General features: G+C 37.2%; 2 protein-coding genes across 5 annotated transcripts in view; one reads left to right on the top strand and one right to left on the bottom strand.

Annotated features, from left to right (window-relative positions):
- The window catches only part of Cul1 (cullin 1), a 38,499-nt gene extending 19,469 nt beyond the window's left edge, over nucleotides 1-19,030 (bottom strand). The window contains exons 1-6 of one of the 4 annotated variants that reach the window (XM_073081416.1): nucleotides 18,780-19,030; nucleotides 12,906-13,185; nucleotides 4,010-4,092; nucleotides 2,958-3,063; nucleotides 1,551-1,646; nucleotides 647-796 (exon numbers count right to left, since the gene is read on the bottom strand). In XM_073081416.1, coding sequence (XP_072937517.1) covers nucleotides 647-796; nucleotides 1,551-1,646; nucleotides 2,958-3,063; nucleotides 4,010-4,092; nucleotides 12,906-12,974 — 504 coding nt within the window. In that variant the 5' untranslated portion in view covers nucleotides 12,975-13,185; nucleotides 18,780-19,030. Of the gene's footprint in view, nucleotides 1-646; nucleotides 797-1,550; nucleotides 1,647-2,957; nucleotides 3,064-4,009; nucleotides 4,093-12,905; nucleotides 13,186-18,272; nucleotides 18,417-18,499; nucleotides 18,658-18,779 lie in introns of those variants that run through there. The other 3 variants (XM_073081420.1, XM_073081417.1, XM_073081419.1) reach the window with 3 other exon arrangements.
- A 671-nt stretch (nucleotides 19,031-19,701) lies between these two features.
- Nucleotides 19,702-24,953, top strand: LOC140748640 (LHFPL tetraspan subfamily member 2 protein). The gene is made up of 5 exons (XM_073081483.1): nucleotides 19,702-19,974; nucleotides 20,503-20,621; nucleotides 21,469-21,579; nucleotides 22,216-22,329; nucleotides 23,904-24,953. Exons 1-5 carry the CDS (start codon nucleotides 19,799-19,801, stop codon nucleotides 24,044-24,046), a joined length of 663 nt encoding a protein of 220 aa, XP_072937584.1. The 5' UTR covers nucleotides 19,702-19,798; the 3' UTR covers nucleotides 24,047-24,953.
- The last annotated feature ends 799 nt before the right edge of the window (nucleotides 24,954-25,752 follow it).

Here is a 25,752-nt window from a genome sequence, read left to right as displayed (position 1 = left end):
TTGAATTAAGCGCGAAAACGCTTGCATGATGGCGTCCGCTGACGTCACACATCAACATTTCATAGGAAGGTTAGTGATGCGTGTGAGGCATGACGTCATTCGCATCGATTAGCGTTTCAGACAATATGGCGGACTGCAGTATTTTATACTTTATTTTTTATTGAAAATAAAATAAATCTTTAAGTATACATTAGTTAAGGCTTAATATGATCATGTATGAAATTAAAATGCATTTTTAAAAAATGAGCCTTTTCCTTACGTTTGTCGAGTAAAGTTAATTCCCAGAATTTGTTCCTTTTGTCACTATCCGATGCTTAAATAATACAGGGTGTCTTTTTTTTAAAATGAACTCGTTCGATTCCCAGTTAAGGAAATAAATAAAAAAAAATAATGATTAAGATTTAGTTTTTATCAAAATGAACCTTGTAACTGCTATCAGCATTTTTCGCTATTTCTTATAGTTCCATATTTGACCTTGAAGAACGCCCATTTGAAAAATTCACCTTATTTACTAAAACTGTATATTTTCCCTTCCCTGCATAACAATTCCCGTGTCGTCCCAAGTGATTACCTGCCCTAAACCTTATGAAGAGTTAATCAAAGCGTTGTATGGAGTTAGAAGATATGACCAAAAACTATACTATACCACCTTCCTGCCCTCCTCACACTCCCGCTTCACCCAGTGCCTGTTCAGGTAGGAACAGACTCCGTTGAGGACCCGAGAGGAGAACTGATACTCCTCCCACTGCTTCGTGTAGAACGCTAGCACGTCCTCGCCCATAAGATCCGCTCCATTCTGTTAAGGATAATCATCATCATCATCAACCCGTTACTGTCTCACTGCTGGGCACGGGTCTCCTCTCAGAGTGAGAAGGATCAGGCCATAGTCCACCGCGCTGGTCAAGTGCATATTGGTAGACTTCACATACCTCTGACATTTCTTTTTTTTATATAAATCTCAGGTATGCTGGTTTCCTCACGATATTTTCCTTCACCGTTTAGCAAATGATGATTAATTTATAATACGCACATAACTTTGAAAAATCAGAGTATATTTTTAAAGTTAGTATACTCTAAATTAAAACTCTAAATTTTTTGACAATTTTTACTTAAGCTATTATGTCACAGTGAAAACTAGGCGTACTTTTATAAAAATCGTAGTGCACGTTAAAGCATGATATTTCTAGTTTCAAGATTTTTATTTAAACAAAACCCTTTGAACAATCATCAGACCAATATTGAAAAAAATCTCATTTTTTTTCTTTTCTTTTTAACGAATTGCTCGGACGGACTTCGATATAATATATATATATTTTGATCAATTAATTACAGATCTTTTTTTTAAACATCAGAGAAGTGTTAAATCATCTTTAATATCTGTTGCTTGGTATGATGAATTTATACCAGGATATCTTTCTAGAATCCCACAGATGAAGATTATCTGACAAAGTACCTCTTCGCCAAAACAAATTGTCAATTTTAAAAATAAAGTAACAGTTTAATCAACTTCTCATATGACTAAAAATTCATGTGCAAATTAAATACATTACCTTAAGTAAATTGATAAGATACACTCTTAAGAATTCGCGGAGTCTCTTATACAGTTCGAGACCGACCAGCTGAGCGCCACCCGTCACTTGTCCGGTCTGAAAACAGAGATCATTTACATTGACAAAGTGTCCAAAAGAAAAGAGCTACAAAACGCACAAAGAGTGAGAATGACACGTCAGTTGTCATCCAGCCGTGCTGGAGATCGGACGTCAATAATTGTGTCCTTTATTCATTAAAAAAATCCATTCTTTTAAAAAATGGAAAAAATATTAATATTGCAATCTGTAAATAAAATTAGCCAGGTGCGAGTCGGACGTGCACACATATGGGTTTTTGTATTTGCAAATTAATTTACACCGATGGCACCACCGCCACACATATTTATACCCAATAACAGTAGTGCTCAGCGCTGCTATGTTCTGGTTTGTAAGGTGTGGTAAAGAAGTCACATTTTTCCGATGCATTCCAGCTTCAGTCGTCAGGGGTAGCGGCGCATCTGTGGCCGACCTAATGTAGTCCTAATCTAATCCTATCTGGAGTTGATTACAGACGTCCATGGGCGGCAGTAGCCACTTACCATCAGGTGGTAGAACCCTTTGCGGTTCGACTCCGGCGGCCCCACCGCCATACCTATTTCTACCTAATAACAGCAGTGTTAGACGCTGCTGTGTTCCGGTTTGAAGGGTGTGGTAAGGGAGACAGACTTTTCGGAGGCATTCCAACTTAGTCCTCAGGGGTAGCGGCGCATCTGTGGTCGACCTCAGGTAGGAATATCTAATTCCTATCTGTGGTTGATTACAAATGTCCATGGGCGGCAGTAGCCGCTTACCATCAGGTGGACTGCATGCTCGTCTGCTACTCCTATATTATAAAAAAAAGGTGAATTGCATGTTCGTCTGCTACTCCTATATTATAAAAAAAATCCACGACATTCCAGTTTATTCTTCAGGGGAAGCGATGCATTTGTGGTCGATCTCAGGTAGGAATCTTATTTTAGCTGGGATTGATTACAAATGTCGGCGGCAGTAGCCACATACAGGTGGACTGCATACTCAGTTACTCCTACATAATAAAAATGCCTGTTAACTCCATAGATTAGTAAAGATACTTCGCCGCCTTGAAAAAGAATGAAGCCAAAAACGGCTTATTTTAGTAAGTTCTTTTTTGAATTCTTGACAAATAAAAACATTTATAGAGAAAATTTACGAATAAATAACTAATACTGCGTAATTTACGTAATAAATAAATAATAATTTCAAATATTTTAGGGACATTTTAGCACGGAGACGTGGCAAAACTTTTTTACACAACTATTTCAATTCTCAAAACTGGGTACATTTTCTTGTTAGGAGTGAGTAATCTTTACTAATCTATGGTTAACACCTAAAAATACATAGTTTCCTTACCTGTTTTTTCCCGGTAAAGACGGTATGTCTGTTCGCATTCGCGGGGATCCCGGAACGGCCTGACGGACTCTGGTGATGTACCGACGTACAGTAATTATACACATGACTGTGTAATATAGGAAATATATCGAAATAAAAATATAAAAGGTAATCGGTGAATGACATAAATCCGACTATGCAATATAGATAAGGAATTCGAAATTTACTTTATATTCTTTAAAAAATAAAATTATAGCACTAATATCATAGTTAAATGGCATAGATCGAAACTCGTGGGCAACAGTTGCGGTTGTTTCAGTATTACCATGCTCAGTCAGCATTATAATGGTTGCGTATGGTTCGATTTGTTCCATACAAATTAAAAATATAAACTAATATATAAACGTGGTTCATGCCTATAATTGGCACTCATAAGAGCCTTATTATTATGAATACTTCTATAGTGTACTACTAAGTAATATATAATGTATTGTGTATGTTCCTGTTGGCATGTAAATAAATAAATAGACAGTATAAACCACGTCATTGAAAGGGTTAGAACAAGTCTGAATGAAGGTCGGTTTTGTCCGAATTCGTACTCGATTAATCGATTGTAGAAGGTTTACAAACCCAAAAAAACAAGATTAAGATTCGCTAAGAGTGACTAATATAATGATTAAAAAAAAACAAGTAGCTAAACTCTCGCTGTCTCATAAACTTTGGTTAGTTGTTATTATTATTATTTTTATATTTGAATCTAAACGATGAAGCAGAAGCTACCTGATGGACAGCAGTCACCGTCGCCTATGGACATTTGCAACACCAGAGGAGTCGCCAATGCATTGCCGGTTTTGAAAGAGAGCTCTTTTTGCACCCTTTCTGATGAGCCCTATATCAAAGCGCTCCGGGAATACCTCAGAAGGAAGTTCATTCCACATCTCGCACGTTCGTAAATGCAGTTTTCAAAATTGAAAATGTATACAAAATGAAATATTTGTTCAAAGATGAGGAACTACACATCTTAATTCTAACAAAATGGTTTTGGTGGAAATAACGTGTATATAAAAGGATACGTATATAAATGTATGTATCTGTTTTTCTGCATATACTCTCTCATGTATACTTGTTCGATTCCTTCTCGCAGATCTCCCCATATCTGAAAAAGGACAAAGATTTTTTAAAATTAAATGTTGTTAAATTTATGTTTTTGTTTATCGTAACTTATACTATAAACAGCCCAACCAATTGCTGCTTTTAAGTTAAGATTAAAACTACTTCGCAACAATCCGCTACAAATATGTATGATGGTTTATATTTTTTAAACCACGCAGTATATAAAGGATGCGTGCAGATGCAAAAATTAAAAATATACACAAACATACACACCACCACCAACACGTGTTTCGCTCCAAAACGGAGCATCATCAGGATAAGTTCACTCTACGACGGTTAATCGTCAAGTGATCTTAATACCATGGATGGATTTCCGCAAAGTAACGCCTGATACAATTAACTATTTCTGCTTCATAAATACATTTGAAGCGCATGAGGGGATCTACTTAAGGGTAGCAAAGAACTTGTTGCCGACCTAAGGTACGAGACAAATTATCTTTTATTACATCTTTGATTACTGATGTACAGATGCGGAAGAGGCCAGTTTTTTTTTAAATTATTAATATAGGAGTAGCAGACGAGCATGCAGTCCACCTGATGGTAAGTGGCTACTGCCGCCCATGGACATCTGTAATCAACCCCAGATAGGATTAGATATTCCTACTTGAGGTCGACCACAGATGCGCCGCTACCCCTGAGGACTAAGGTGGAACGCCTCGGAAAAGTATGTCTTCAAACAAGACACAGCGGTGCTTAACACTGCTGTTATGAGGCAGAAATAGGTTTGGCGGAGGTGCTGCCGGAGTCGAACCACAAAGGGTTCTACCACCTTCAACCGGGTGTAACGCGTCCATACATAACGTGAATCTCGATGCGCGCGAATTGCAAGTTATTTTTTATATGCTCGCTGGACACCGGCGAATATAACCAAACATTTTACGATGCCGGGTAAGAGTCCGCCCCAAACTGCTAGTCCTTTCTGAATATAGAAATGAGTCGCGTTGCAACATCAAATTGTAGATATCAGCGGAACGAAGACAGCGCGGGACACACCCCGGCACCCGTCCGCTGCCCGCTCTCGCCCGCGGGTACATAGCTGCGTTAGTGTGCCCTTACGTTGCTACGGAGTATATGCTTGTAGTTGTGTTCGACCGCATTGGCTCTCTGACTACACCTTGAAGGTGGTAGAACCCTTTGTGGTTCAACTTCGGCGGCACCACCGCCACACCTACTTCTACCTAATACCAGCAGTGTTAGGCGCCGCTGTGTTCTGGTTTGAAGGGTGTGGTAAGGGAGACAGACTTTTCTGAGGCGTTCCAGCTTAGTCCTCAGGGGTAGCGGCGCATGTGTGACCGACCTCAGGTAGGAATATCTAATCTTATCTGGGGTTGATTTCAAATGTCCATGGGCGGCAGTAGCCACTTACCATCAGGTGGACTGCATGCTCTGCTACTCCTATATTATAAAAAAAACCTGCACGCAGCAACTTCAGAGCGGTCTTGAAGTTTGGCGCGGACTATACCTTTTGAAAGTTTCTCACTCGAGAAACGGATACAAGAGACGCGTCCATACATAAGCACGCGGTACAGGAAACGCTAAAAGAAAGTGAATCTCGATGCGCGCGGATTGCAAGTTATATTTTTAATACACCAGCTGGAAACTGGCCAACATAACCAAACACTTTATGATAAAAAGTTACATATCGTGAGATCTGTATTATTTTTAGACTGACGAAACTACTTTTTCTCTGTACCATTGAACTGTTCGATCAATAATGTAACGTTATACATCACTAACTAATAGTTTTATAGTAATTTTCATAATTTTAAACAGGCTCGAATAGAATATAATATCATCAACCCATTACTGTCCCACTGCTGGGCACGGGTCTCCTCTCAGAATGAGAAGGATTAGGCCATATTCCACCGCGGTGGCCAAGTGCGTTGACAGACTTCGCATACCCTTAAGTTTCTCAGATATACCTCTGTTTGTCCCACTACTGGACAAAGCTCTCCTCATAACCTGGAGAGACTAGCAGTACCTTGCTTCATAATTCATAATCTTTATTTAGTAAATTTTTGGGTTACAATATATAGGATGTACACATAGTCAAAAAAGCACCAAAAATTTAATATGCCGTTCTAATTAAGGCGTTCTAAATGTATGGCTGTCACATAAGTATTACAAAGTACTTATTTTTTTTAATAATATAGGAGCAATAGGTAGGTATATTAAATTCCTTCCTTCATCAAATTATATAGATGAAGGTAGGTATTGAAGGTCAATGACCAATCCGTGTCAATGTTTTCGAAACGCCCACAAGAGTGTACCTCCGACGAAGTTCAATGGCTGTTGTTCAATGATAATAAAAAAGCTGTGACAGGCTAGTGGTTTGAAACTTGGCCTCTCAATCTCCAAGGTTCGATTCCAAGACATCTCTGATTTTTTAAAAAATAACACGTGTTCTAACGATGAAGGAAGACATGAAGAAACATATGCCTGAGAGTTTAAAAACATGTTCTCAAAGGTGTGTGAACTTTAAAATCTGCATTTGGCCAGCGCGGTGGACTATGGCCCAGAATCCTTTCACTCTGAAGGAAACTCGTGCCCAACAGTGGGATATTAATTGGATTATAAGTGAAATCAGTGATAGCCTAGTGGTTAAGAAACTCCGCCTCTCGATCGAGGTTCAAATCCCAGGCACACACCACTGATTTTTCAAAATTATGTGTGTATTAGAAATTAATTATCACTTGATTAAACGACGAAGGAAAACATCGTGAGGAAATCTGTATACCTGAGAGATTTATAAAAAAGAAATCTCAAAGGTATGTGAAGTCTACCAATACGCACTTAGCCAGCGCGGTGGACTATGGCCTAATCCTTTTCATTATGAGAGAAGACCGGTGGGACGATAATGGGTTGTTGATTATGATGATGATGATGATAATAATGAAATGCAATCTTTCTACAAATCAGGTCAAACACATGTCGCAAGACGGGGTGCCATACACTCTATACAAACCAAAAAAATTCACCCGCCGGAATTGAACCCGAGACTCATCACTATCTTTAAACAAACAAAACCAGCATGCACTTGCAACATAATTATGCAATGAGGTCGCATAATGACTCCGCTCGTCCTCAATTAGAAAAACTGCATATGCTAGCATATGCTACTCCCACATTACCGTCCTTACTGATCGCGATATTACGTCAACTACCTATTACAACTACCTACAATAATCATTAGTTTCGTAACTAGAATATTGTTTGAGTTAAAATACTCTAAAATAGTATTATTCCTGTACCTATTTTTAGGGTTCCGGAAGCAAAGGGTAAAAAGGGACTCTATTATTAAGCCTCCGCTGTCTGTCCGTCTGTCAGAGGGCTCTATCGTAATAGACAGACACTTGAATATTTTACAGAGTATGTATAAAGGTGACCGCTATAACAACTGTGAGGTGGTAGAACCCTTTGTGGTTCGACTCCGGCGCCACCACCGCCACACTTAGTTCTACCTAATAACAGCAGTGTTAGGCGCTGCTGTGTTAGGTTTTGAAGGGTGTGGTAAGGGAGACAGACTTTTCCGAGGCGTTCCAGCTTACTCTTCAGGGGTAGCGGCGCATCTGTGGCCGATCTCAGATCCTACCTGGAGTTGATTACAGATGTCCATGGGCGGCAGTAGCTACTTACCATCAGGTGGACCGCTTGCTTATCTGAGGTCGGACTTAGATGCGTTGCTACCTCTGAAGACTAAATTGAAACGCCTCGGATAAGTATGTCTCTCTTACCCCACCTCTCAAATCAAAACACAGCACTAAAGTGCTATTATTAAAAGGGTAGCGGTGGTGCCTTAGTCTCAAACCACAAAGGATTCAACCATCTTCAACACTCCCGACCCATAATAAACAGTCAATTGAGTCAATCAAATATCATTTTAAATTAAGTTATCATATTTAATCACACGAAACACATGCAACATTACGTTGCAACGTGATGTTGCATGTATTTCGTGCCTCGTGTATCATCGCCCTAATTCCGTATTTGGGAGTGATGTATTTATGGATAAGGAGGATAATTGGAACAACCAATGAATCATTTGTTATTACTTTAGGTTTCGTCACGATATTTTCCTTTACCGTTTAAGCAAGTGATAATTAATTTCTAATACGCACATCATAATTTTGGAAATCGGAGCCTGGGATTTAAACCTCGGACCCCTCGATCGAGAGGCCGCGTTTCTTAACCACTAGGCTATCACTGCCTCATTCAACTACGCATATTATTATAATTGTTATCCTATCAGTACGGAGCTATGGTTATTATGATTATGCAACAATGGCGTTATAACGCAATTATAGTCATAACGCAAATCATTACGTAACCGGATACGCTGTTAACGTAATTGATACACGTCACTATTTTCTAATAGAATATTACTAATGAATATAGAAACGAATCGCGTCGAATATCAAATTGTAGATAATAGCGGGACGAAGACTGCGCGAGACCCCTCCAGGCACTCGTCCGCTGTCCACTCTCGCCCACGTACATAGCTGCGTTAGTATACGCGTCCTTACGTTGCTACGGAATATATATTTGTACTTGTGCGCAACAACTTCAGAGCGGACTAGCAGTTTGGCGCTGACTATAAACATCTGTTACCAACCCCCAGATAGGATTAAAGTCCTACCTGAAATCGTCCACAAATGCGCCGCTACCCTTGAGGACTAAGCTGGAGCGCCTTGAAAAGTATATCTCTCATACCACACCTTTCAAACTAGAACACAGCAGCGCTTGACACTACTGTTAATAGGCAGAAATAGGTTTGGCTGTGGTGCCGCCGAAATCGAACCTTCATGCTACCTTACGTTGCGACTTGCTACCCCTGAATAAGTTGGAACGGCTCGTATAAGTAGCCCTTCCAAAGCAAATCAAAACCCAGCAAGGCTTAGGTCATTTGTCCACCGCAACGTCACTTAGCCGATGCCGATAACGAGATTATTTGGGGGCCGATTTTAATATGTCGTGACAGCGATAGTTTGTCCACCGCGACCGATAAGGGCGGTTTATTTTGTTCCTGCTGTCACGCTTGTGACGGCAGTGTATGGACAAGTTCCAATGTGTTTTATATTGCCGGCACATCGGTCCGTCAAAATCTCGGTGTCTATCTAGCGGTCACGCCGATCTACTCGAAATATCGGCGGCCAGGATGACGGTGCTCGGGTGACGGACGTGCGGTGGACAAGCTGCTATAGTAAATGTATGTACGCTACTTCGGCGCCGTTATTAATTATTATCGGTATAGGCTCGGTGACGGTGGCGGTGGACAAACAGCGTTACTGTCGTATCTTTGAATCATACCCTAGTCTCAAGATAGACATAACGATTTTATTTATAACTATTGATTATCTGTCATTCTGACGTCAAAGCGTCAAGTTATGGTGGGCGGTGGATTTCTATTCATGAATAGTTTATAACTTGACTCAATGAAGGCGAAATTCAAAACAGCTACTTTTATATAAGTTTCTCGCTCACACATTATAGGGGATGAGCGAGAGAAAAATATTAATATGACTTTAAATGACGATGTTCATTGAATCATGGTAACATATCGTCATAAATTGTGGTTCGATGAGATATTTACATGATGCGTTCTAACTTAGTTTTCAGGAGTATCAACACATATGTAACGAACCTTCGGTACGATTCTAGTCACAGTTAAAGATGTCATCATCACTTATCACTAGGACTGTACGCTCGTCCCTGTAGTTCCGGAACCAGAATAGGGCTACGGTATTCCCTGCTTGTCGTAAGAGGCGACTAAAAGGGGGCTTCCGGGGTTGCGGACGGCAAGAGTGGGAGCTCAAACCGCCTGGCCAGCAACCCCGGGAAGGACGGCGGTATGTGTGGTCGCATACCGTCGTGTACAACACGGTGAACATACGGTGTGGCGAGCGGCATGCTCACCTGGACGGAGCCCGACGGGGCAACGCGCTAAGAGGACTCCGGTTACGTTCCCCGGGGCCACCGGGGGGTTTTAGTGCGGTAAGAATCCCACATAACTCTGTGTCGCTCCCTACGGCACCGGGTACCTTTCGAAGGTTTCCCCCTCGAAAACAAAAAAAAGGCCCCCAGGGAATCGAACTCCGAACCCCGTGACGCTGAAGTTAAACATGTGTTTAACTCAACTTTGTGTACGGCAAATTGAATCCAACGCACACTTTTACCGTCGGCGTCAATAGCTGAAAGCCGGTCAAAAATAGGGATGTGCTTTTTAAAAAAACATTTTTGATTTCATACATTTTTAGAGTTCCGTGCCCAAAGGGTAAAAACGGAACCCTATTACTAAGCAGCTGTCTGACCGTCTGTCAGTCTGTCACAGGACTAGAACCGATAGACACTGGACACTTGATTTAATAGGACAGGGTTCTCCAGATGCGCTTGGCCAATTATTTCTTCTTTATAAAAATAAAGTAGCGAAGGCGTATGCAGTCCACCTGATGGTAACACACGTGGGCCCACTATAAATGGACAGACATCACTGCTATACCACACTTTAATTAGCTTGACCTGTATGTACGCAATTGGGTATATAACGGAATCTTTGAACTCGATTTTTACCCACTTGAACATTATCAAGAACCGATGACAATACACGATTTTAATAATTTTTCCCATTCTCTCCATCAGGTCAGGATTAACGATTTTCTTTGCGTGATTTTCGGGTGGTTTTTAGTTTTTTAAATTATAATATTATTTTTAGAAACGAATCGAACCCGGCTCCATTGGCGTAGCATACCGATTATTTAACCACTGCGCTACACGCATCATAAAACATTCTCTAAAACCATTGTCCAACCCTAAAGCCGTGTTTTTTAGAAACGAATTGAACCCGGATCCCCTTGGTATTTAACCATTTAACCACCAAGCCACACGCCTCAAACACAGTTTCTCTTAAGCATTGCCAACCCTAGAGCCGTGCAAACCGCTGTTACGTGAGACAAAGAAAACAGTTATAGCGATTAACTGTGCCGGCTGACGAAATCTGAACGCAACACTGTACTGCAATCAGACACGTAGGTATTTAGTGAAGACCTAACGCCGATATATAGTTTCATAGATCTCATGAAAGAGCGCTGAAATTTAAATAGAAATAAGGAATTAGGGGAGAAAGAAAAAATAGGTCTGGTAGACCTATTTTTCCTCCCACAATAGACAAAAAAATAATTGGAACCCTCCAAGTGCGAGTTTGACTCGTACTTGGAGGGTTGCTCCGTACCACCAACATTTTCATATTTTTTTTATTTTTAGTATTTGTCGTTATAGCGGCCGTCATTATGCATCCTCTGTAAAAAAATTATGCCTAAAAGTGTCTACCTTTTACGGTTCCAGACAAAGAGCCCATTAACAGACGTACAGACAGCGAAGTCTTAGTAATAGGGTTCCGTTTTTACCCTTTGGGTACGGACTCCTAAAAACAAGACGTATGACTAAATCTGAACGCAACACTGTACTGCAATCAGTCACGTAGGTATTAAGTAAAAACCTACGGTAAAATATAGGAAGAAAAAATAGGAGGCCGGAACCCCCTCCTACCATAGGCGAAAAAAAACAAATATCACGTATGATCTATATAATCATGGATCTTATGAAAGAGCGCTGAAATTAAAAAAAAATAAGGGATTAGGGGAGTGGAGTATTTTTCCTTCAGCATAGACGATAAAATATAGAAAGAAAGAATAGGTCTGGAAGCCCCCGAAGGTAAAAAAACAAATATGACGTATGACGAAATCTGAACGCAACACTGTACTGCAATCAGTCACGTAGGTTTTAAGTAAATACCTAATGACGATCTATGTAGTTTTATAGATTTTACAAAGAAGCGCTGAAAATTTTCAAGGAATAATATTGGATGGAGTTTTGGGGTATTTGGGAGTTCGGGAAGGCCCTTCCTTAAGTATCGGCGAAAAAATACGAAATCCGAAAAATAGGAAACTAAATTATAGAGGGGAAGAGATCTGGACGCTCGTTCTAGCATATGCGATAAAACTAAATTGTAGAGGGGGAGGAGGTCTGGATGCTCGTTCTAGCATAGGCGATAGAAAAAATCAAGATATAATTTTTTTGCCATCTTATAGAAATTACTTATTCCGAAGCGATTCAGATTTTAATTTTTGAATGATACAAATGATAAACCTTAAGAGATATTACATTGCTTTATCCTGATGTAATGGCCTGGACTTTAAAAAATTTTTGACCTGCAGAAGGTTTTAGAATATAATTTATAAAAAAATCCAACTTGACATGTCCGTAGTAAGCGCTATAATGCACAGGGAGGTCAATAAAAATTGTTATAGAGTATCTACGAAGATATCAACCCATTATTCCCAGATTGAAAAGCTTCAACCAATAGGCAATCACAGCCTGTTATAATCCGCGCCAAACTACTAGTCCGCTCTGAAGTTGTTGCGAGCAGGTGTAGTCATACAATTTGCTATGGCGACGCGATTCATTTCTATACTCAGAGCGGACTAACAGTTTTACGCGAACTATACCTTTATTTTTTCTTTTCGAGGGGGAGACCTTCAAAAGGTACCCGACGACGTGGGAACGACGCCGGGTTATGTGAGATTTTTACCGCACTAAAACCCCCCCGGTGGCCGTCCTCAGCGCTTGTTGGAGAACTCCGGGATCTCCGACGGAACACAACCGGAGTCCTCCAAGCGCGATGCACGGATCGGGCTCTGCCCTGGGGGAGCGTTCGCTCCTCCCACAACAGCTAGTGATTACGACGGTATGCGACCACACATACACGCGGACTATACCTAGTAAAACAATGCAAAATCTCACCTGATCCAAGTCAATCTGCCGTAGCGGCAGCTGCTGTAGTCTCTGATTCGTCGAACCGAGCGAACTCATTCTTCATACATATGATATACACACGGTAATGAATTGCACTAAACTGGAACACGATACATACGAGTGTAACAAATTATCTATATATTACAAGCTACCTCGAGATCACAGTAGTGTTATTTACAATAACATAATTTTTATATATTTTTTATTTTAAATTTTTATTTAGTTTCGAACGGCACTAGCTGGCGATTCTTGTCTATGCTTGGTCAACCTGAAAAAGAAAAAAACAATATTTATAGTCATCTGCACAAAAAAAATATGATTGTGCCAATTTTAGAATTGAAGAAATTATTCTATAACGGAGTTGACTAGAAAATAGACGTAGACAGAACTGGTAGATCCAAAAATAGAAAAGACAGACGTACAATTGGAACGTTTTAATTCATGACGTCACTCATTCATAGTAGCAATCCCTCGCACTCTACGTCATCTTGTCTCGTTGTCTATATAGTATTCTACAAGCTTTTTCTCCTATAATGAGAATTGTGACGTCACAAATTCTATGACACATTCGCGCTTGCACGAAACTGACTAATTTCTAAAAAATCTTGTTTTTTTTTACAACTTTTTTTATCAAAATGAAGTAACAGACAAGCATACAGTTCAGTTCATTAATGGTATATAATAAAGAAGATAAGAAGAGAAGAAGAAGAAGAAGAAGAACGTATATAAAAGAAGTCCTATTAAAATCGATCACAGATAAGTTATTGCTTCTTAGGTTTATAATATATAATCTTCTTAGGTTATATTAATTCATAAAATGTTTGAACCTACTTCTTTAAGTGATATCAAAAAATGTGTAAATGATTCATGGATGACTCATAACTGAAATCCCAATACCAATTTGTACATGATATGACAATTCAATTATAATATGACAAACTTTTCTGTGGGTATTTTCGGAAACAGTTATATTCTATTATTATTATGATTCTATTCTAATGTCTATGGATATTTGTGGTCAGATTCAGTGATTGAGTGATTTTTCAATTTCCCAAATAGAGACATTTTCGCCCTATTCTAATCCCGGGACTACAAGGTTGATACAACCTTCTTTTTTTTGTTTACGAGGGGAAAACCTTCAAAAGGTACCCGACGACGTGGGAGCGACGCCGGGTTATGTGGGATTTTACCGCACTAAAACCCCCCCGGTGGCCATCCTCAGCGTTTGTTGGAGAACTCCGGGATCTCCGAGGGAACACAACCGGAGTCCTCCAAGCACGATGCCCCGATCGGGCTCTGCCCTGGGGGGAGCACTTTTGGCTCCTCCCACACCATCTGGTGTTTACGACGGTATGCGACCACACATAATACCGTCGTCCTTCCCGGGGTCGCTGGCCGAGTGGTTCGAGCTCCACTCTTGCCGCCCGCAACCCCGGAAGCCCTCTTTTAGTCGCCTCTTACGACAGACAGGGGATACCGTAGCCCTATTCTAGTCCCGGAACTACAGGAACAAGGTTGTTACTACCTAACAACATTATGATCATCACTGGCGCCTCTGCCACACACAAACAAGTTTGTCTGATTATAATTAAAAATAAAATATAATCCAAAGACCTCTAACACATAACTGTTGTCTAATCAAGCATCGATATAGTAACTTCCGGCCTCCCGGATATACATAGTACCTCCCGTGGCGGAAGTCGAAATCACTACGAAGGCAAACCTCAGAATTTTCAAAGTCATGTTCTCATTACAAACACTAATATTTCACACAAAAACAATGAATAACTTGTTTTAATAAAAATATCATTGAAAAATGGTGCTAAGGAAAAGCGAAGCATAAAATAATAAACACGCCGACTTCTTACAAACCATATTTTTTATAACGCAATTATCTATATTAATATATAAAGATATATTCTTTATTTAACGTATAGAGTAAAAAATTGTGGCAAATATTTTTAAAAGTACACATTGCGTGTACGCAGTAGAGAGAGAGATTTTTCATCGACTCTAATATTATAAAGAGGAAAACTTTGTTTGTTTGTTAGGTTGTAATTATTAGGCTAAAAAACTACTGGACCAATTTTAAAAATTCTTTCACTATTCGAAAGCTACATTATCCACGAGTAACATAGGCTATATCGCGGTGTAAGAGTCAGATGAACGTATCTACATTTTGTCAATTTTACAGGGGAGCAAAAATAGTTTGAAAATTCGCCACTTCAAACTTTACCAGATCATTAATAGAGATAATATACAGTAGTTGAAATAAAAATATTGAATATAGCGTTACGCCATTTCATAAAAGACTACATTGTGGACTGTTTTGTAAAAAAGGAAACCAATTTTTGTTTTTTTGTACATACATTCATCTGACTCTTACACCGCGATATTTTATATGAAATAATTTGATAAATAGATTTTGAGACGGTACAAAGTTTGCCAGGTCAGCTAGTAATAAATAAAAAAATACATTTTTTTAAAGCTCCCCTATTGTTTGAAGACCATAACAAGTATAATTGAATATCATCAGAGGAAATCAACTACTATACAACTAAAGTACAACCTAATTCACACGACACTGTTTACAGACATTTACAACCATGTTACGAAGAAATAAATATAGATATAACGGACAAAATACGTCAAATATATTGAAAAACAAATGGTGACAAGGTCACTATGTTCTTACACACAAAGAAACAAGATAAGCTCTTGCTAAATGGAAGCGGGTTATGCATATTATTTTTCTATTGGTGTCATAGTTCAGAAAGAAGTATTGTTCTCAAATCAAATTCGTTTATTGTGGAATGTAGGAAAGCTAGGTATATGTATAGTCATCATTCTGAGGATAATAAAGGTAGAAGATACTATATATTTATTTAATTAATAACTGAGGTTTTAGAGCCTTCCGTTGTTCGACTCTGGAGACACTACCAACACATATTTCTGCCTTATAACAGAAATGTTAAGTAAGATGGTAGAAGATATTGCCCATTTAAATAATTTATGACGAAGGAGGTAGAGCCTTTAGTCGTTTAACTCTGGAGGCACCACCGTCACACCTATATCTGTATTGCTGCCGTGTAATGGTTTGAATGGTGTAAGGAACTAAGAGAGGGACATTCAATCTGTGCCAATGTTTGGTCCTAAAATTTATAGTTTTATAATTATTGCCTAGAAAGACTATCAAATTTAGAACTTTAGTAGGCAAAAATTGCTTAAAATCGGTAATGATTGATGAATGCAGTTAATGATCAGGGTTCAGATAGGACTCCTTTGTTTTAAATAAAGGAGTTGCAGATGAGCATTCAGTCAATCCCATGGTAAGTGCCTACTGCCAGCCATGGACATCTGCAATCACTAAGATTAGATTCCTACTTTAGGTGGCCCACAGATGTGCCGCTAGCCCTGAGGACTAAGCTAGTATGTCCCAGACAAGTAATTCTTACCACACCCTTTAGACCATAACACAGTCTAATACTATGTGGGGTAAATTAATGCCTATGGGTGGCAATTAATTTACCATCAGGTGGACTACATGCTTCTTTGCCACTTATATAAAAGACTGAACAATCTTATAACCATATTTGAGTTTCTGCATCCTAATTGCAGTTAAGCATATATATTTCCTTATGGATTTTCCCTTTAACATTAAACTAAATGATAATATTGATTCCAACAAACAGCATGACGAGCATGCAGTCCAACTGATGGTAAGTGGCTACTGCCGCCCATGGACATCTGTAATCAACCCCAGGTAGGATTAGATATTCCTACCTGAGGTCGGCCACAGATGCGCCGCTACCCCTGAGGACTAAGCTGGAACGCCTCAGAAAAGTCTGTCTCCCTTACTACACCCTTCAAACCGGAACACAGCAGCGCCTAACACTGCTGTTATTAGGTAGAAATAGGTGTGGCGGTGGTGCCGCCGGAGTCGAACCACAAAGGGTCCTACCACCTTCAAATCTATCCATTGTTTTGCCTACTATTGACATGTGACAGTTAGTTCATAGTAGACAATGTCAAATTGTGATCTATGGTAGATAAAATGGATAGATAAAATAAGAATAACAGACATGACAGTAAGACTTCTAAGTCTTACTTTGAGACCTCTAATATGTACCTATAAACAACAATATGAATTAGGTAATGAAGTAGAGTATTTTTAACAATATAAACCTTATGTTATGGAATCATTTTTAGGACAATCAATTTATAATGAAATATCATGCTTTACTATCAAGGATTGCAAGTAGATCACATAAGGATGAGAGTGGTATAGTAGCCACCAATATGATAATCAAAGAGACCCAGGTTCAATACCTGGCAAGATAAAATTATTAATTACAAACAAACAATACAGATCATACCGGGTCTGTGTAGTAGTTGCCTTTGTGTGTGTGCATGCATAGCACAGAGTAGTGTGGGAGGGTAATGTTCAAGGAACAAATGCCATATTTGCTACCTAGATATAGCCTTCTTGTGCTTCTATGGCATAGATTATTGCACAAAGAAAACCATATGAAGGTCTCACTTACATATCGCTGCTTAGCTAGAATAATGGCACAACTCAAAATTATTTTTTCTGTTAAAGATACAATTTAATCCTGAATATTTCCTATTTTAATGTGTCCTAACAGTACTGTAGTTATATACATAACTGCTTATAATAGTATTTATCATTATTTTAATTTTCATTTAAATAAAAGATTTCGATACAAAAACATTGTTTAATTTTAAACTGGCTCTCCTGGAAAGTTACCTTTTTTACACGCTTTATATTAGCTTCATTTGTATGTTTGTCAGTGAGTAACTCCGTTTTTCAGTAGAAAGAGATCAACATACATCCTTATCTTACCCTGCATGTATGATAGAATGAAATAGAATACTTTTCTACTTTTTAGTTGATTTTATCATAAAAGCATGTTTTTTAGTTTTTTGAACTATATTTATTTTTTACTTGTGCCATTCTTGCAAAGCAGCAATATGTGACCTTAGTACTCAGGAAGGGCAATTTCTGTGATAGGTCTTAGGAAGAAGCCCTGTTCTATATGGAGCTGGTTAGAGATGTTGGGTGGCAGAGACCACTTAGCATCATCAACTGTATGATTCTTTGCCACTTTATGCCTATAAAAAACTCATAGCAGAGAATTACAGTGTAGTATCTCGTGGTTTATTGTGAAAATAAAAATTGCAATATATTATTTATTTATAAATTTTCTTTTACAAATGTACTCAGTTATTGTGTTGCAACAATGTTAGATAAGTAATTACCTTGTGATTTTCCTGTATACAAATTAACAAAACAACAAGTATAACCGATGTAACTGGCTTCAAACAATAACTTACCGAGTTAAGTGGAGCATAACTGTATTCCTAATACACAAACAAACTAAAAAACACCACGTTTTTAAAACGCTCCTTGAAAGACGCAATTTACCGCGAGACGATCATTTCATGAACAAAGTTGTTAAAAAAGTAAAAGTATAGTCTGACAAAGGAATCGAGATTTTGCAATCAGACAAGGGCGCAAGAAAACATGTTTTTTTTACTTCCCTATACCATCTGTGACATACCTTCCTTTTTTCTTCAACGAAATCTATACCAACGTCGTGACACTCACTTCAATATTACAAACACGTAATAATATAAACGAGTCAAACGAAAAAAACTACTTTTACGTTAAAATTTCATAAAGTAGGTAGTATTGAACACCACAGCAATCATGATCACCAGTCACCTGAACTAAATTTACCTGTCATTTGACAGCTCTAATACAACAAAATAAAGACGACAAAAAAGCATTCTATTCAAAAGCGAACAACTCTATATCTAATTCGGTTACATTATACTTACGTAGCGAGCACCCGTTTTACACTGTCATCTACCACATTTCACTTTGAGATCGAACACAACACGATTAGAAATAACTAATTTAATAACTTTTTATTACACCGTAATAAATATTAACAAAGAATAAAGGTTCATTACTATGAAAACGAGTTTTAGTAGGCCCTATTTCGATAATCCATTTCACGCACTCAATTCGTCAAATGAAAAGAAATATTTAAGAAAGAGCAAGAACTCTGCTTGTATGAGCGAGAAGATACTATTGATTACATATTATTGACGCCAGGTGACGCTCAAACGTAGATATAAATGCGTTCACGATTTATTTTCATTTTTATTCATTTATAAAACTAAATAAAAATGTTTTATTCAACAATAATATCGTTGTATTTTAAAAATAATTATGACTAAGTATAATGTTTTAAATCATCGCCGATAATTTTATTTTAATAGTCAGTTTTGTGGTAAGTGAGACACGGCTTGTAATACATCGTTAACAATGTAAGCATCCTTATTGAAATCCATAAAATATATAAAAACATGTAAACAGAATATCTTATTATATTTAAAATCGAACATTTATTTGAGAAATTATTTGCTATGGGTAAAGTAAAGTTAAGTACGAAAGGTATATTATATTTAAAGGGAAACCCCAAAGAGTATAGTACCCTATATATGAAGGAAACCCTTTAACATAACAGTCTCGAAGCAATACAATTTTATTTTTATATTAAAATTAGTATTTGAATATTTTCATTAATTTCCTAATAATCACTATAAGTTTGTAATTAATTTAATTTGTATTATGATTTAAATATACATTTAGACAAGTTTGTATGTAAACTGTGATTATCTCAGTAATAATTTCCAAAAAAAAATACTGTCAATAACATGACAGTGACATCAATCAAACTGACGTTATTAAAAAGAATGATTTGTTGAATCGAACGCTATTCGTACTGTTTATAATTTTAAATACGATATTATTTTTATTTATCACTGAAATATACTGCGCTGAATCCAAAATGTGCTACGTAATTATAACAGGACGAAGTTTAGCATGGCTTCTGTTAAGTCTAGTGGCGTTTATGTTTATTTTAACCGGTATTATGACGCCCAAGTGGTTATTGGGGCAGCCTATTGTGATAAATGATAATAATATTACGAGATTCTTTGTCCCTAGTGTTGGGATTTATAATCGGTGAGTGTTTTAAATGTTCCATTTATATTTAAGATTTGTTTGGTGTATATAGTTAAGGCGGTAGATTTTTTTGGTGGTACGATTCCGGAAGCACCACTGCTTTACCTGTTTCTGTCTATAAACAGCAGTGTTAAGCGCTACTGTGTTCTGGTGAAGGGTGTGGTAAGGGAGACTTACTTATCCAAGGCATTACAACTTAGTCCTCAGGGATAGCGGTGCATCTGTGTCTGAGTTCAGGTCTCTTGTCTAGGGTTGATTGCATATGTCCATGGGTGGCAGTAGCTTAACATCAATGGACTATATGCTCATCTGCTTCTTCTATATTAAGTTCATATATATATAAAACAAACAATGTTAAACAATACTGTGTTCTAGTTTAAAGGATATAAGATAGTCTCTGTTAGCTTTACACTTTTGTATTCAGAGGTAGCAATATCTGTGATAAAAACAATTATAAGTTCTGAAACCCACATCACACACATTTTTAACAAGATAATGTGTTAATATTATTGTGTGTATAAATTCCAGATGCATGCGTATGGTCCAAGACCCTAACAACTGTGCCTCCTTCTCCTTCTACGGGCTGGCCACAGACTCTTCAGTGTACCCTGGACCTTGGAAGGCAGCTATGTTCTTCTTATCTTTATGTAAGAGTCTTATACCTCTACTTCTTTTAAATGATTATATTAGTTTTATTGTAGTTTTTATTTTTTTTTTCAAATGTACAATTTATATTTAATTATGAACAATATTATAAGAACATAACTTAATAAAAAAAACAACAATATTTACAGTATTCTAAAAATAGCCTCAAAATGTTTGTTACATATTACCAATGATTTAATAAGAGTCCATTCTGGTCGATTTATTATTCTTATCCACTTTTCACATATCTCACTTGATCAACTTGGTATCCTTGAAAAGATATAGGTGATACAAATATTATTTGAGTTTAAATAAATAATTTAATTCTCATATATATTTTGGTAATTTTTCATCTCTCTATGAAATATATGTATTTATAGCAATATAAATGAAAATAAAATTGTAACAACTATGTATGAAACCAATTAATATGAAATTTTACCAAATATTGCTTAAAACCCTCTGATAGAAAAATCGTGTTCATTTGTGAAATGTATACTTCCATGGATTATTTTTCCTTGTAACAGTACACTTGACAGTAAAGCAAGACACCATTGTAACAAAACCTCAGCAATATATTAATACTAGTATTCATTTTAAAACGCACCATAGTTGGGGGAGCTTAAGGCCGCTTATTCGAAGATAAATTGACATGCCATGACTTTTCTTGGCATATCCTTCTCTCTAATAGAATGTCTATATGGGTTGACATATGTCTTTAGCGTAACGAACAAATTCTAAGTCTATGCTGTAACCACATACCGTCAGGCGGACTCCATGCTTCTCTGCTAATTTTATAGAACAAAAAAAAGCCACAACAGAGTTTAACCATCTGTTTTATCATTCTAGGTGCAGCGATCCAATTCGCGACAGTGTTAGCAGGTGTGTTGGCGTGTTGTGTCCAATCTGTGTTCAAGAAGAGTGTGATCTCCCTTGCTGGTGCTACTCAAGCTCTTGGAGGTATTTTGAAGTACAAATAACCTTTGTAATAGAAATTAAACCCTGCATCCCTTAACCTTTGGAGGTTCCTCTTTTTAAAGGGTAACAAAACAGTATTGATGATCAATTTGGTAATCCAATTTTGGAAGTGAGGTCATATTACTATAATAAAATTTATTTATTTATGTGGTATACAATATGTGCCAATCATTTTAAAATATTTTCTTTATTGTAATAATTTTGCTTCTTGCCCATGCCCATGTAAACATTGATAAACACACTTTTCTAGTAGCTACGGCAAAGAAATATAACTTCCATGTAGGTAGGTTCTTAAGTTGTCCCTGTAGTTCCAGGACCAGAATAGGACTACGGTATCCCCTGCCTGTCGTAAGAGGCAACTAAAAGGGGGATTCCGGGGTTGCGGGCGGTAAGAGTGGGAGCTCGAACCATCCAGTATGCGACTCCGGGAAGGACGGCGGTGTACATACATACATATTTGTAGCGGATTGTTGTGAAGTAGTTTTAATCTTAACTTAATATACAATTTCTTAGACCGGAAGCCTCATTCAACTTTCCGTCTTCGACGACCTCAGTTGACTTATGTATTGTTATAAGAAAAAGTTGTGTCTACTAATCTGTTAATTTAAAAATTTCAAGGTCTGTTTGGTGTGCTGGGTGTGTTGCTGTACCCGTGGGGCTGGGGCGCCCATCGCGTGAAGCAACTCTGCGGGGAATACTCCGAGCCTTACATACCTGGGGAATGTTCCATTGGTGAGTCTTTAGTTAAGGATTTTTTCGAAGATTTTCCATTTTTAGGGTTCTGTAACCAAAGGGCAAAAACTCGAAACTCGGAAACGGAAACGGAACTCTATTACTAAGACTTCGCTGTCTGTCCGTCTGTCACAGGGCTCTATGTTTGCAACCGTAATAGATATATACTTGTAATTATACAGAGGATGCATAACGGTGGCCGCTATAACAACAAATACTAAAAATTTGAATAAAGTAATACAACAAACCTGTATTTTTTGGCATTTTTTAATCTAACTGTTAAATCGTACGAGGAAGACAGTTGATTTTTTTACAATCCTTTTACTATTATAACTGCTATTATAATAAATACCAATAAGAACAGTAAAACATATTTTAATATGGTTATTTTATAAAGATAAGTAAAATATAATTAACATTTGGTGTTTACGGTTGGTGGTACGTACTTGGCGAATTATTGTATTTTCTATCTTCTGGGATCTACCTAGCATTTTTTGGATTGTCTATCAATCAATCCACCTGATAGTAACAGACTACTGTCAGCCTGGGACATCCAATAATGCTGAAGGAAAACATCATCATGAGGAAATTAATACCATTGAAAATTCTTTAAAAAAAAATCTCAGAAGTGTGTGAAATATACTATTTTGTACTTGGCCAGCAATGGTGGAATTCGGCCTAAATCCTTTTTGCTTTGAGAGGAGACCTGTGCCCAGCAGTGGGAGTGGAATGTCGTTGTCAATGTAATAAATTGACAACGACATTCCTGCATTATTTTTTGCATATTGCCTTAATAACGTAAAAAATAATAATCGTAGTTCAAAGCAATAATAATATAATTCAATGCAATTCTAAGGTAAATGAAGTATTTTATTGTTTTGATATTATCATGATACTATTTTGTTCCTTTAAGCCCTATCCAAAAACCGTCCATTAAATCATACTAGTGGTCGCCCGGGGGTTGAAATTCGACCAAGAAAATATTGATTACATAGTTTGTGAATTGTATGTGTTTGTGTCAAATGCGTGATGGTGTGTGTAATGTGTTTTTTATTGTAATGTATTTTATATGCATTATTTAAAATAATATTAGCATTCTACACTTCGGTATATAAACTATAACTGTGGCAAATTACATACTCGTCCGTCCGCGTAATTTTCGTAAAAACACGTACAAAGTGTTTGCTTCACGTATTGATATACGGGGTGAATCTCCATAATGTGCACATATTGAAACAGGTAAAATTAAACCACATTTTGTCGTTTTTTTCCTGGGAAGATGATGTTTTTTTGTTTTCTTTTTTTCATGGATCAGTACGGCCTATTATTGGCAATCATTGTAATTTTTGTTTGAACATGATAACTCTTTTAGTTCAAAAGTTATAGCGATTTATTTACTTTAGGTGCACAATTCCCAAAAAAAAAACTTCAAAAGGTCGTAAAACCCAAAAAAAAAAATTTATTACTTTTTTTTATTTTTTTTTGTCGACAAAATGCGGTTTAATTTTACCTCTTTCAATATGTGCACATTATGGAGATACACCCTGTATAACATAAGTGTTAATTTTTGACAGGTTGGGCGCTCTTCGTAACAGCAACTGGGGTAGCTCAGATATTCCTGGCCAGTGCCTTATCTAAAACCGCGGATAAGGCGGCCAATTCAGATAAGGTCCAGTTTCAGATGGACGAGGGGAAGCAGCTCATCTGCATTGCTTGATGGTGCCATAATATTATATTTTTGTCTATATAGATGTAGGACGAAAATAGTGGTACATTTAAGAAATGTATAATGTGTTATTGTAAGAAATTTACCGCCAATTATTTACCGTTATATAATTATAATTATTATTTGTAATGTTCATGTTTTAAAATTAATAATTGTGTTGGGTTAAATTTATTGCCAGTAATTTAATGACAAAAAAAATTAACTTTACCGCGAAGAAATGGAAGAAATATAGATAACGCGTGGAGGAAATATAAGAGATATAGATTACGTGTGGGAGAAATGTAAGAAATATAGATTACGCGTGGAGGAAATGCAAGAAATATAGATTACGTGTGCAGAAAATGCAAGAAATATAGATTACGAGTGGGGGAAATGCAAGAAATTTAGATTGCGTGTGGAGGAAATGCAAGAAATATAGATTGCGTGTGGAGAAAATGCAAGAAATATAGATTGCGTGTGGAGAAAATGCAAGAAATATAGATTGCGTGTGGAGGAAATGCAAGAAATATAGATTGCGTGTGGAGAAAATGCAAGAAATATAGATTGCGTGTGGAGAAAATGCAAGAAAACAGATTACGTGTGGGGAAAATGCAAGAAATATAGATTGTGTGCGGAGGAAATGTGAGGTATATATATTACGTGTGGAGAATAATTCTGGCGGCATTTTACTGGTGATAAGTTTAGTTCATAGAATTAACTGACAGGACTTAACCCAGATATAGTAATTCGACTAACTAATAGCTGCAATTTGTAGCTTATAAATGGTATATGACATTTATAAAGGTGATAATTCATTATTTCATACTAAGTCAATCGCTAGAATTTTAAAGATTTAATTTTAAACATTACGTTTTAAAGATAGCTCACCGTCTTGTAATTGAAGGAAGCCATGAAATGGCTTAAATGGCTGACATGTGTCAAATGGCTGACATGTGGCAGCCATTTAAGGGCTGTCATGGTGTAATTTACGCGGAACAATGCCGACATGTGCAGTAAAGTGGTGCAAAACCACGAAATCGAAGAAACATTGCGGAGAAATATCGTTTTATTCGGAAATGCTATAAAAACTATATTTTATTAATATTTTTTTTAAACACGAAAATAGATGACAGTGACAATTTCAATTGTCAAAACTGGTTATATTTTCTTGTTAGGAGTGAATAATCTGTACTAATCTATGGTTATAAGAGACATAGAAGCGTATTTAAAACCTTAAAAAATAATTGCATTTCTTTATTTATTTTGACAGTAGTAATTGGCGGTAATTTTCTGGCGGGAAATTTGTTTATGGCCATAAATAAATAATCTATTTGTTTCGTAAATTTTACAACGAAACTATACATTCTGTTATAAGACTACATAATAATATTTTTATATAAAAGTTATAGACTGAAAATTTTGACTTCCATTTATAACTGCCAGTTCTAATTCGTCCATAATATTTCATTTTTTTTTATTTTGTAAGGGTGCGTTTATAGATATACCGTTTTTGTTTATGACTAAATAAGAATGCTCAGTGTTGTAATGCTAGGTTAGAATCTATTACGTACGTGCAAAATGTGGAATGAACTTCCTCCTGAGGTATTCCCTCAGGACTATGACATGGGGCTCTTCAAGAGGGGTGTAAAAAGAACTCTCCTTCAAAGCCGGAGGAGTCGCCAATGCATACTCCTCTGGTGTTGCAAATGTCCGTAGGC

The sequence above is a fragment of the Epargyreus clarus genome, unplaced genomic scaffold, assembly GCF_041222505.1.
Source record: "Epargyreus clarus isolate Ecla_fem2 unplaced genomic scaffold, WU_Ecla_fem_2.2 ptg000016l, whole genome shotgun sequence".
NCBI lineage: Eukaryota > Metazoa > Arthropoda > Insecta > Lepidoptera > Hesperiidae > Epargyreus > Epargyreus clarus.
Note: the sequence above shows the minus strand (reverse complement) of the source record. Positions and strands in the feature narration are given on the sequence as shown.

Coding starts and splice junctions, on each gene's coding strand:
- LOC140748640 (XM_073081483.1), top strand. CDS start 19,799: ATGTGCTACGTAATTATAACAGGACGAAGTTTAGCATGGCTTCTGTTA. Junction 19,975..20,502: donor AGTGTTGGGATTTATAATCG/GTGAGTGTTTTA, acceptor TATAAATTCCAG/ATGCATGCGTATGGTCCAAG. Junction 22,330..23,903: donor ACCTGGGGAATGTTCCATTG/GTGAGTCTTTAG, acceptor AATTTTTGACAG/GTTGGGCGCTCTTCGTAACA.